This window comes from Sylvia atricapilla, chromosome 33 (genome assembly GCF_009819655.1).
Source record: "Sylvia atricapilla isolate bSylAtr1 chromosome 33, bSylAtr1.pri, whole genome shotgun sequence".
NCBI lineage: Eukaryota > Metazoa > Chordata > Aves > Passeriformes > Sylviidae > Sylvia > Sylvia atricapilla.
Window position 1 is genome coordinate 213,504 of NC_089172.1, and position 13,625 is coordinate 227,128.

At 44.5% G+C, this 13,625-nt stretch overlaps 1 protein-coding gene across 1 annotated transcript; it reads left to right on the top strand.

Annotated features, from left to right (window-relative positions):
• Positions 1–232: 232 nt before the first annotated feature.
• Positions 233–793, top strand: LOC136373189 (scale keratin-like). Its single transcript, XM_066338113.1, has one exon. It carries the CDS (start codon positions 233–235, stop codon positions 791–793), a length of 561 nt encoding a protein of 186 aa, XP_066194210.1.
• The last annotated feature ends 12,832 nt before the right edge of the window (positions 794–13,625 follow it).

Genomic DNA, 13,625 nt, shown 5'->3' on the forward strand with positions numbered 1-13,625 from the left:
GAAGATTGGGGTTTTGGTTTTTTTTGGGGGGAGAGAGATTCAGAAGAAAAAGAGTTGTGGTGGGAGAAAAGGAAGAGCTGAGAAGGGTCAGGAAGGAAACAGCAGGAAAAATGGGAATCTGTGAGGCAAGGTGGAACGGGGAGAAGGACAAAACCCAACTGGTTCAAACTGGGGGAACCTGACTGCCCATTTCCTTCCCCCAGCTTGACCCCCTCCAAATCCAGAAGAAATGATGTCCAACGTGTCCAACGAGTGCCTGCAGAGCTGCGAGGTGACCTGCTCCCAGCCCTGCGCCTACAGCAGGAGCCTGGAGCCCTGCGTGGCCTCCTGTGGGGATTCCAGAGCCGTGGTCTACCCTCCTCCTGTGGTCCTCACCTTCCCGGGCCCCACCCTCAGCACCTGCTCCCAGGAGAGCGTGGTGGGAGCCTCTCATCCCATCGTTTTTGGTGCTCCCATCCCAAACATCTCCGAGGAATCCTACGGGGTTGGGGGATCATTTGGGCCTGGGGGCTTAGCCAGGGGTGGGAGTTCCTTTGGGTCTGGGGGTTCCTTTGGGCCTGGGGGCTCCTTTGGGTCTGGGGGCTCCTTTGGCTACAGAAGCTCCTCAGGGATTGAGGGTCCCTTTGGATTTGGGGGTCCCTTTGGGGTGCAGAATTCCCGTGGGTCCTATGGGTACCCTGGGGGGCCCAAGGGTTCCTTTGGGTCTGGGGGTGCCTTTGGGTCTGGGGGCTCCTGTTACGGCCGGAGGTCCCGGATCGGCCGCCACGGATCCATTTTGGGAGGCTCGTCCTAAACCCAAAAACCGCTCAGAAGATGAAAATCCAAGATCCGGATCCACAAGCCAGGAAATTCCAAAAGTGGACCCACGCCTTCCTCCTGCCTGTGCCTCATCTACAATCAAGTGTTGTCCCATGGGATGATGACGTCTCTCCTGGAACTCTTTAATTAATTGATTAATTAATCTTTTCCCATGTCCTTGGTGGTGGGGTGGAAACGCTTCAGAATTTCCAGGTGGGGAATTCTGTAAAGGGCTCAGTGTTCACCTTGTGAAGTGGCTTTTGTCATCCGCGGGGGGTGGCCTGGCTGCCCCTGGGCCACCAAAAAATTGCTCTGTTTTATTCTATTTCGTTCATTTCTATATTTTTATTTCAAGAATAAAAGCCTTCCTGAATTGCACTGGCAGCCTCCTGGTTTTTCCTTCCCACGGAATCCCAGGATTGTTCAGGCTGGAGAAAACCTCCAGGGTCAGCAAGTTCAGCCTTTGACTCCCACAAAACGAGGTCACCCCCAAACATCCAAATCCCCCATTACCCTGGCCCCAGCTGGTAAACTGGTTTTAACTGGGAGCTGCACCAGTTCATTTCCCCTAGTGGAAATCATTCTCTGTTTTTTTTTTTTTGGATAATGTGGAATAGATCAGAAAGGGAAAACGGCTTGCTGAGGAATTTCAGACTAATTATATTCTCATTAAAGTGGGATTAATTCCCCTCTGGTGAGAATTAATCGTTTTCCTACTGAAACCGTGGAGAAACAAAAAAAAAAAAAAGCCGGAGCCAGTGGCTGTGATGCAACAAGGGGCTTTAATACAAACAAAAATTGGGATGAGGCAGTGCAGAGACCAGGGACGGAATCCCCATTTCAGCAATTCCTGTTCCAGCGTTTCCATTTCAGCATTCCAGCTTCAGCATTCCCATCACTTCAGCATTCCCATTATTCCAATAGTCCTTCCAAGACATTCTTTTTTTTTTTTTCCAGCCAAGTCCCCGCGACTGGTTTGACTCCTCGGGTTCAGGGGGGCACAAAAGGAACGAGGGATCAGAGGGAGGGAACGTGGGGATCCTAAACCTTGGATAAAGCACAGCAAAATCCAAACAGCCCCAGCTCCCATCTCATCAGCTGGGGCGGAGACCGCTTGGAATTCCTGATACTTCGCATCCTATTTATTTTATATGAATTTTTTCCCCTCTAGACGTCCCTAAAAAAAGGGTTAAAAAGGCCCGTAGTTCCCGTAGCGAGACCTGTAGTAGCCTCGGGAAAAATAGGGGTAGTAATTCCTGCCGTAGCCGTAGCCGTAGCCGGAGGAATAGGAGCCGCGATAGAGGCTCCCCAGTCGCGACATGCCGCCCCCGCAGGAGCCCTCCCCGCCGTGGGAGCCCCCTCCCATTCCTCCCCCGCAGGATCCCATTCCTCCTCCTCCTCCTCCGGATCCCATTCCACCTCCGGATCCCATTCCTCCCCCGCAGGATCCCATTCCTCCTCCTCCGGATCCCATTCCTCCTCCTGATCCCATGCCACCACCAGACCCCATCCCACCTCCTGACCCCATCCCACCACCACCAGACCCCATTCCTCCACCTCCAGACCCCATCCCACCCCCTCCAGACCCCATTCCCCCGCCGATCTCAGGGATGGACGTGCCGACGATGCTCTCGGTGGGGCAGGAGCTGATGATGGGCCCCGGGAATGTCACCACCACGGGCGGGGCGTAGACGATGGCTCGGGAGTCCCCGCAGGAGGCCACGCACGGGTGGCTGCAGGAGTCGACGTAGGGCTGGCCGCAGGTCACCTCGCAGGGCGAGGCGCAGTGGGCGCTCAGCAGCTGGCCGTAGGAGGACATCCTTCCCAATCCAACCTGAGAACGAAAACAAAAATGTCCCAACCCGCTAAAAGCACAAATTCTAACCCAGAGGATTGGATAGATGAGGAAGAATTCCTTATTTCAAGGGTTGTTTCTGATTTTAGTTCTTTAATGGCTGCCTTTTAGAGCTTAAAAAGATGTTTCCAGAGGAATGAAGAATTTCTGATTTTAGCTCTTTAATCACTGCCTTTTAGACATTAAAAAATGTTCCCAGGGGAATGAGGGTGAAGAATTCCTCTATTCTAGATTTATTATATTATTTATTATATTTGTGATTTTAGTTATTTAATGGTCACCATTTAGAGGTTAAAAAAACGTTCCCATAGGAAGGATGGTGAAGAATTCCTCCATTCTGGATTTATTATATGATTTATATTATATTATTTATGTTATTACTTATTATATTATATTCATTATATTTCTGATTTTAGTTCTTTAATGACAGCTTTTTAGAAGAAAAAAGTCTCTCCCCATGTTCCTTTTGGCTCCTTCAGGTCCTGGAAGGCCACAATTGGATCACCCCGAAGCTTCTCTTTGTTTTTTTTGTCCAGTCTCTATTCCCAGAATGAATTCTGGGAAGAACTTCTCTGTCCTTCTCCCATGTCATTCCCTTCCCTCTTCCTTTCAGGAATCAATCCCACCCCAATCCCCGTGGGATCAATAAATAAATTCTCCACAGATAAACCTCCCAATTTTCCTATAAAAAATTTCCCATGGGCATTTTTTACAACTCCCTTTCCCCCACTCAACCCCGAGCCCCGCTTCCCACACAAATCCCGTTCGGAGAGGATAAACCCTGATTTTAGGGCTATAAAACAGATCAAAGCTTTCCCCATAAAATAAATTACCTCTAATTAAAGAGCTGAATCAGTTAAATCCAAACTTACCCGGCGGAGTGAGGAGGACGAGTCAGCGGGATGCAGCTCCAGGGGCGGACAGCCAGGAGCACTTTTATATCCCATCACACGGAGAGGAAATTGGGAGACACCTTGACGCAACCTCCACCTTGTGAAATGGAATTGTTTTTCCCCTGGCTCTTGCCTCCCCCGTTCGTCCCAAGTGTTTTGATAACGCCTTGGGATTAGGAGATAATTCCTCCAGGCCCACACAGGGCGCTGCTGCAGGTGCTTCACCCTTTCCAGGGCCTTTGGTGGGAATTCTGCCTTTCACTGAGCGGGATTTTCCCCGAAAATATTCATATTTTGTGCTTATTTTATGAGTTTATTATGGGATTTGTGACTTACCCTTCCAGGGCCTTTGATGGGAATCCCACCTTTCACTGAGGGGGATTTCCCCCTAAAATATTCATTTTTTTGTGTTCACTCCATGGGTTTCTTATGGGATTTGGGACTTGGGATATTAATTCCCAATCCCACACAGGTGCTTCACGCTTTCCAGGGCCTTTGATGGGAATCCCACCTTTCACTGAGGGGGATTTTCCCCTAAAATATCCATTTTTTGTGTTCACTTGGTGTTCATCCTTTGGGTTTTTTTGGAACTTATGGTCACAGCAGGTACTTCACCCTTCCAGGACCTTTGATGGGAATTCTGTCTTTCACTGAGAGGGATTTTCCCCGAAAATATCCATTTTTTGTATTCACTTGGTGTTCACTCTGTGGGTTTTTATGGAATTTATGGGCACTGCAGGTACTTCACCCTTCCAGGACCTTCGCTGGGAATCTCTTCATCTACTGAGGAGAATTTTCCCTAAAACAGGTGGATTTCCCCTAAAGCAGGTGGATTTCTCCTAAAAACAGGTGGATTTCCCCTAAAGCAGGTGGATTTCCCCTAAAACATTTGGATTTTCCCTTATATGTTCACTTTGTGTGCACATTTGGTCACTCTCTGTTCACTCCTTGGGGTTTTTTAATGGAATTTAAAATTTAAATTTATGTTTAAAGTTATAATTTGTGTTCTTGGAGCTGTCCTTCGAACAGGTAATTTCCTTTTCACCTTCCAAGTAGGAATTCTGAGGTACCAAAGCAATTCCTGGGCAAGAACTCCACCAAAAAATTCAGCTAAATAAAAGCTCAGGGTTTTATATTTTATCAGCAATTCCTCATCTCAAGGGTCATTCCCTTCAGAATAAACACATAAAATAATGCTAAAAACCGGGAAAAATTTTGAATTTTCTTTTGGGGATGTGTTTTTTAGAGACCAAGATGAGGAGAGGAATTAGAGGACTCGGAGCAAACATTACCTGAACTCCAGGCCCACAAACTCAGCACAAATAAATCCCCAAGGCCTGGAAAAATGCTGATAATGTGATTTCCATGCTCACATTTGCATTAAAAAAAAAACAAACAACCCTCTTCCTTCTCAGGCAAATTATTGAAACAAAAGGAAAACGCAAAAAACAAAGCCCCAAACAAATGATTTTATTTACATTTCAAGGCTCTGGAATCGATCTAATGAGCAAAGGAGCCACATGAGCGGCACAGAACAGTCTGACTCACTTAATTCATGGCAATTAAAAGCACCTATTAATTACAGTGATTGACAGCTGAGGCAATTCCGGGAGTTACCAAACCAAATATTTGAGAAAAGCCCGTAAGAACCTCGTCTCATTGTCTCGGAGGTTTTTTCCCAACGGAGAAAAAAATCGGTTTAAAAGCACAAAACTGCCCCCAAAAAATCTCAAGGGTTTGGTTTCTGGAATTTGGGGATTTTTTTTTTTTTTCTCAATGGGGTCCTTTCCTTCGTGGAATTTCACAGCCCTGATATTCCAATGAGATCCTTCCAATAAAAAAAAAAAAAAAAAAAAATCAGCTCCCAAATGTAAACCCCTGGCACGGGCTCAAAACTCCTTTCACAACCCCTGAACCTGCCTCGGATCAAAGAATCCCATAAGAGATAAGAGAAAGAGATAAACTCCCTTCCCAGCTGGAAGAGAAATCCTTCTGGAAATGTAAATTCAAACAAATAAAATCAAAAATCAGGAATTTTTTTTGTTTTTTCTACAAAGGATTTGCAGGGAAACAAAACAAAACAAAACAAAACAAAACAAAACAAAACAAAACAAAACAATCAAAAACCAAAATCCAAAGTATTTTTAACATTAAAAAAAAAATAAAATTAAAAATTCAAAGAGCAGCAGTTTGGGTGCCGAGGAGCTCCAGACTCACCTCGTGCAAACCAACTCCAGAGATTTATCTGCCAGATTCCTCATCCTGTTTTTTGGGTTTTTTTCTCCTCCTGGCACGTTGACGTTGTTGTTGTTGTTGTTGACATCGTTGTTTGTTGTTGTCGTCGTGGCCCGTAAATTGATTTTCTGGCTTTGGGAATTCCAGGGCTCTGCTCTGATCCTTCCCGCCTGCTTTGCATAGGGGAGATGAAATCAGAGGAAGCCGCTGCGGCTGCTTTTGCCCTTCCCTATAATTTTCTCTTGGCGGAGAGGCAAAATCACCGGTGTCATTAGCCCAGATCGGAGCAGAACATCATCCCCAACCCTCATCTTCCTCTCTCCCCAGATTTTATCAGGAAAATGTTTGGAGCAGGAAAATAAACAGGTTAAAAAATTCGGGAATTTCTGGGCGGAATTCAGGCTGGTTCGGACCCCCGGGGTCTCAGTTTTGGGGCAGTTTTTTTGGAGCTGTGGCCTGGAATCCGATTTCCAAAGAAAAGGGATGATGTTTTGGGGTTTGTTTTTTTTTTTTTTTCCTTTGGGTGGTTGTGAGATCGGAGGGGAAATATGGGATTAAGTTAAATCACCGCCAATCGTTTATTAATTATTTGTGTTTTCGGCGTTGTTTTATTGCTCAGGGTGGAGCAGGATTTCAGTTCTGTTCATTCCTGCCCATTTCTGTTCATTTATGTTAATGTCTTTTAATTTCTGTCAATTTCTTTCCATTTATATCCATTTATATCCATTTATATCCGTTTCTATCCGTTTATGTCCATTTCTGATAATTTATGTCGATTTATTTCCATTTCTGTCCATATCTGATAATTTATATCCATTTCTGATAATTTATGTCCGTTTATATAATTTTATTTTAATTTCTGTCCATATCTGATCTTTTCTGTCCATTTACACCCGTTTATGATAATTTATGTTGATTTATTTTCATTTCTGTCCACTTCTGATCATTTATATTAATTTCTGTCCATGTCTGATACAATTCCCTCTGCACAACCCCATAAAAAAATCAACTTTTTGGCACCCTCCCATTTCCTTCTGCTCACCTCAGCCTCACCCCTCAGAATTTTAAGGACAAGACCCCATTTTTACTCAGATTTCCACCCTCCTGGAGACATCTGGGGACATTTTTGTGCCACGGAAGGAGGCAATTAAAGAATTAAACACACAAATAACCCCCGGAAATTGAGGAATCCTTCCCCATCATCCAACGAGATTTGCTGGCAGCTCCAGGAACAACGACGACAACCCCAATTCTCATTAAAATGAAATCTTTTCATCTTGCAAAACAACAACAACAAAAAATGCGTCTCGTTTAAATCTTTAATTTCCCACCTCCTCCCTGGCTAAAACTCGAGGGAATTACAGCTTGGAGTGTCTGGGTGTAATTTTATTTAAAAGCTGGGCCCGGTGTCCCTTCTGGGTGGCCACCACCCCAAAAATCACCTTCTCCAGGTCAAGGTGAGCTCCAGGATCTCAAAATATCCCAAGGTGGAACCATCAAGGATCATCATTGGCCGTGCACAGAACCATCTCCAAAAATCCCTGAAGTTTTTTTGTGGGGGTTTTTTTGGGGGTTTTTTGAGGTCCTGGGGTCACCTGGAGCCTCCAGGAGTGGACAAAGAGCTCAGGTGAAGGCTCAGCCCAATCCCAAACCCTCAGAAATGAGGAGAAGGAGGATTTGACCTTCATGGAGGAGTTGGAGCGTGGCTTGGGATGGGAACGGGGCTGGAAAAATGGGACTGGAGAATCCTGACGGAGCTGGAAGGGCTCAGCCTGGAGCAAAGGGGGATCCAGGGGGATTTTGGGATCCTCCAGGGGAGATTTGGGATCTGATCCCAAAGAACGGGGCCGGGACAGGAGGGAACAGCCTCGAGCTCTGCCAGGTGAGGCTCAGGGTGGGAAATTTGGGAAAAAAACCTCCTGGAAAAGGGAAAATGCCTCGGAAGGGGCTCAGGGAGCGTTTGGAATCCCATCACTGGAGGTGTCCAAACAATTCCTGGACATTCCTCCAGATGACCAAGTGGGAATTGGGCACAGCTCGGACTCAGTGACCTTGGAATTCTTTCCCAGCCCCAGGAATTTTGGGATCCCAAAGAGCTGCAGGATCTGCTCCTCGGGGAACTGGGTGCTCACGGCTGAAGTTTTGGGGTTATTTGGGGCATCCCCGAAAGCTCCACCCTCGCAAACAATTAATTTTAATGCTTCATTAGCGCCTGTGGAATGAGCCAACGCCGCCCCATGGCTCACCGAGGCGTGCCGGTGCTAAGGCCCAACTTAATCACCCGTTAATGAGATAGACATTAATTAAAATCTTCATTTGCCTTCGTTGCTTCATTAAAGCTGCTCGCCTCAGCAAGAAAAACCTGGCAGCTTCCTCTGAGTTCCTGCGAGGATTAAAACCCGGAGCTGTTGGCGCAAAACCCCGTAAAATGAATTTGTAGTTGGGATTTAAGGAGGAGAAAAGGGAAATTTGCCCAGGGAAAAAAAAAAAAAACCAACACCAAAACAAACCCGTAGAGTTTTGTTAACCGGAGGAAATATTTGGGATTTTTTTTTCCCCCGGCTGAGATTATTTGTACAGCACTGATTGGTCCAGCTCAACAAGGCCGAAGGTTCAGCTTGAATAAAAATTCAGCCTGAATAAAAAACCCGTCAGAAATTCCGGTGCTCTCCTTTGCTCCAGGAAGCCAGCAGGAAATTTGTGGTTATGGGAAAAGGGGGGACGGGTTCGAGCTGAAAAAGGCGAAATTTAAGTTGAGTTTAGGGAAAAAATTATTCCCTGTGAGGGTCTGGAATGGATTTCCCATCCCTGGAATTTTCCCAGGCCGGGTTGGAGCATCCTGGAATAATGGAAAAGAGCTGGAATAAAATTATTTTTTCCCATCCCAACCCCAAACCACTCTGTGATTTTATGATTTTTAGGCCTGAAAAGGGATTTAAAAAGGAAAAGCAGCCCCCTGGGCCTGGGCCAAGCCTTGATCTCCCTGACCTCATCCCGAATTTTGCTGCCGTGCAATATTGGGAATTTAATGACGGGTTATTGGGAATAACTCTATTAATAACCGGGTGTGCCCCAGCCTCAGATCCACCCTCTGAGGGAGAACCCTTTGGGCAGGCTGGGGCAATTTTTGGGCACCGCTTTTCCCCCTAATAAATGAGGATTTTACTGGGGCTGGGAAGGGGGGAATAAAAGGGAAAGGGCTGAGAGGAGGAGTTTGTGGGATGTGGGGAAGGGAATGAGGGATCTGGATCATCCTGGAGATTCCTTCCACCCCAAACCATCCCGAGATTCAGTGAAAATCCAAGGAGGAGGAACAGAGGAAGCCATAAAAAAAAAAAAATGGGAATGGTGGGAGAGGAAGGGGTGGGATGGGTTTGTGGGAGGCAGCGGGGAAAAAAAAGTAAAATTGGCAGTAAAATCCAGGATTTCCTGATGCATCCTTGGTTTTCTGGGCTGAAAATCAAAATAATAATCATAAAAAATAAACAAATAATAAAATAATAATAAAAAAATCATCATCATCATCTTAGGCAGATGGGTGGAGAATGTTCAGTTTGAAAGACTGATGAGGGGGGAAATAAAAACAGGGAATGGATCCAAAAAAGACCTGTGGGGCTCAGAGAGAGGAAAAAATTTGGATCAGATGGATCCAAAAGGGAACAGGTTGATCCAAAAGGGATGAAATTGATCCAAAGGGGATCAGATTGATCCAAAAAGGATCCAGCTCTGAGTTCTCAGTGGAAAAGCTGCTGATTCTTCTCCAAAAAAGCCTCAGTGAGGAGATTCCAGGAGGGAATTTTAGGCTCTTCCAGAGGGTATTTGGGATCTGATCCCAGGGAACGGCCTCGAGCTGGGCCAGGGGAGGCTCAGAGTGGGAAATTTGGGGAAAAACCTCCTAGAAAAGGGGAAAAGGCCTCAGAAGGGGCTCAGGAAGGGGTTGGATCCTCACCCCTGGACGTATCCCAGGAATCCCTGGACATTTTTCTGGGATCGGGCACAGCTCGGACTCAACCTTGGAGTTCATTCCCAACCCCAACAATTCCAGGATCTTAAAAAAAACACAAAACAAACCTCAAAACCTGAAAAAGGGAATAATCCCCCTTCCTCCTTTTCCTGAACCCCGGTTGGAACTGGAGATTGTCCAGCTCCTGGAGCTCTGGATGGGGTGGAGCCCTGATGAGTCAATCCCGAGGTCTCGGGCTCCGCCTCGCCCGTGACCTCATTGCCGGAGTTTTCCCAACCTTTCCTCCAAGAGCCAGACAAGGAACATGGGATCCCTGAGCTGCTCGTGGCTCACGGGGCTGTTCCTACAAAATTTGGGATCGTGACATCACCTTTGGGGTCGTTATATCACCTTTGGGGTCATTACATCACCTTTGGGGTCGTTACATCATCAGCGGGAATGGGGAAATCAGGTCACTGGCCCAATGGGATCCAGATAAACAAAAGGATTTTTGGGAGCTCCCGAAATGCAAAGGGAATAAAATTCCAGGGAATATTTGAGGTTTTTGTTTGTTTTCTGCAGGAACGGGTTCGCGGGGATTTGGGAGCGTGGAAGAAACTTCCCGTGTCCCACCTGGGTGAGGTGGGTGGGAATGGGGAAAGAGAAATATGGAGAAAAAACACGGAAAAAGCAACCCCCGGAGGTTGGAATTCTTCCTTCTGGCTGTTTAAATTAAATATTTAAAATTAAATATAAATTTAAATATTTGAACAGGTTTTCCCCAATCCCTTTTCCCTCTGAAGGGAAATCCTGGATTGGGGCTGGTGCCAGGAGCCCACCCTGAGGAATTCCAAAATTCCAAATATTCAAGTGCTGGTCCAAACCTCCCAGGCCCCAAAAAACAACTCAGGGAATTGGAATTTATCCAGATTTCCCAGTTAGGAGAAATTCCCCTGGAAAAGAAAAACCAGGGAGCCACTGTGATAATGCAGAATAGTTTTATTGGGAAGGGGGAAGAAGGAGGATGAAATATAAAATAAAATAAAATAAAGTAAAATAAAGTAACGTAAAGTAAAATAAAATAAAATAAAATAAAATAAAATAAAATAAAGTAACGTAAAGTAAAATAAAATAAGATAAAATAAAATAGGATAAAATAGGATATGATAATAAATAAAATAAAATAAAATAAAATAAAATAAAATAAAATAAAATAAGGCATAAAAGACACAGGTCCAGATGAAGGTTCTTCACTTTTATCCTGGAATTTGGAACGATTTGGGTGGGATCATCCAGATCCATGGGCAAGGGACACTTCCCACTATCCCAGGTTATTCCAGCCTGGCTTTGGACACTTCCAAGTTGGAAAATCCACTCCTTTTTTTGCCAAATTTCTGGGTTAATTTTTATATAAAAATAATTAATTCCTACAAATATTTTTTCCCCTTTTTATTAAAATTAAATACGAGGTGATTGGTTTGTTCCCCATTCCCGACTTCCCTGCGGTGAAAGCGAAAGCTGGGATCGTGTTTGTGTTTACGCCAAGGGAATTTGCTGATGAATAATTCCCACAAAAAGCTAAGCCAGGCTTAATTAGGCCTAATTAGGCCTGGCAGGGAAAGGCTTTGTCCGGTCTGACCACATTTAGGTTGTTTCCCCAATCTTGATTTCTCTGGAAAATCGCGGGAAAAAAAAAACACCGAGAAATTGCTCCCACAAACCAGAATCCCAAAATTTGGAGAAAATGGAATTTAACGGCGGCTTCGTTCCGCCGCTCGGGAATGTCTGAGGGGGAAAAAAAAAAACAATTAAAAAAACTCCAAACCATTAAAAAAAAACCAATTTAAGCCAAACTAAAATTCCCAAATCTGCTTTGGAGAAGTCTCCAGGAATTTGTGTGGGGATTGGATCTGCCTCACACTTCCAGAACCTCTTTCTCCTCTTTTCTTTCATCCGCATCTTCCGTTCCCATCTTTTCCGGGTCTGGAATTTTCTCCTCGTCCCCATTCCCACCCGGCTGCTGGTTCCCAAAACCGCTCCTCCGGCAGGGATGGATCCAACGGGAATTAAAAATGTAAGAGCAGCGCGACGCTGGCCGGGGGCAGGATTTTGGGATGAAACCCGCGGAAACCGGGATTTGCGCTCTGCGGGATCTCAGGGAGGTTCGCGACATTCCCACTCCTCCCTCCAGCATTCCCAAAGATCCCAACATCATTCCCGGGGATCCCAGCACGCTCTCCTGTGGATCCACATTGAGGACAGGCCTGGAGATGAATTTTGGGGCGCAACGCGGGAATTCCACTCCACGGGATCCCAAGGAGGTTCCCGCTCCTCCCTCTGGAATTCCCTCTGGAATTCCCGAGGATCCCAGCACGGTCTCCTGGGGGCAGGTGCTGAGGATGGGCCCCGGGAAGGTGATGAGGACGGGAGGAGGGAAGATGATGACGCGGGAGGCGCCGCAGGAAACCACGCAGGGCTGGCTGGAGGCCTCGGCCTCGGGCCTCGGACACGGCCCCTGGAATTCCGAGCACATCTGGGGAAGAATCCAGCAGAACCTGCAGCCACAGCAGCCAAAAATGTCCTGGAGTTAAAAGAGTTTATTCCTGGTTATTTAAAAAAAAAAAAAAAAAAAAAAAGGAAAAAAGTCTTGCTCTAGTTAATGTCTGTTTCTTGTTTAATCCAATTTTTGATTGCATTTTTAGTTGTATTTTTAATTGTGTTTAAAATTGCATTTTTAGTTGTATTTTTAGTTGTATTTAAAAGAGTATTTTTAGTTGTATTTTAGTAATATTATTAACTGTATTTTTGATTAAATATTTTTGATTACATTTAAAAATTTATTTCGTTCTTTCATTTTACGTTTTACAGTTCTGTTTAATTTTTTGTTGTATTTTTGAAATGTAGGGGTTTAATTTTTTCTTTTTAGAATTCTATTTAATTTCCGTTGTTATTTTTAAATTTCATTCTATTTTTTTAATCTTTTCTTTTTAGTTCTATCTGACTTCCATTGTTGTTTTTAAACTGTTCATCAGGTTTTAAATACAGTTTTTTTAAAGTTCTGTTTTATTTCTTAGTTGTCTTTTTAAAGAAATTACTAAATTTCATGTCACATACGTTTTTACTTAATTTTTTAAAAATCAGTTTGTCATGTTTTTATTTAATTCGTAATGTCAATCTCCAAAAGAATGTTGAATTTTTAATTGAATTTTTGTATTTTCATTTGACTTGCTCCTTTTAACCTTTAACGTTAACTTTCAAATTTTTTTAAATTTAATTTTTCATTTCAATTTTTTAAAAAAAAATCCATTTAATTTTTTAAAAAGTTACTTTGAAACCGAACCCCACAAATTCAGTTCCCCCTTTTCCCCACCCGCCTTTTCCCAAAAAAAACCCACCCAACCCTGGCTTAATCCAGGCCACAATTCCAGGATTTTCCATCCCTTCCCAATAATTTGTTTATCTCAACGTGCCCAACCCTCGCTGGGATAATTACCCAGAACAAATTCCAGAGCCTGGGATCGCTCCCGGCTCCGGATCCGCGTCCCTGAAAACTCCAAAATCCCCGGAATTCTGGCAAAAAAAATCCTTTCTCCAGACGAATTCCAGAACTCCACAGGGAATTTTGGTGCCCGGATTTATTTTTTTTTTTTAATTCCTGTGGAATTAATTCCTGAATATCTCCAGGGATTTTTACCTGTGGGATGTAGATAATTCCTGATAAAAATTCCTTAATTTTTTTTTATCTCTAGAGGAATCCGGGATCTTCCAGAGGCTCCTTCGGAGGTAGGTCTTGGCTTAAGTCATCAAATTCTTGGTTTTGTCTCCAAAAATTCTGCTGGAAAAATCTGGGGGAATCCCATTATTTATCGGATGGGGATCAAATGCTCTTTTTGGAGAACTC

Bases quoted from the DNA above. Each gene is read 5' to 3' on its own strand.
- LOC136373189 (XM_066338113.1), top strand. From the start codon at position 233: ATGTCCAACGTGTCCAACGAGTGCCTGCAGAGCTGCGAGGTGACCTGC.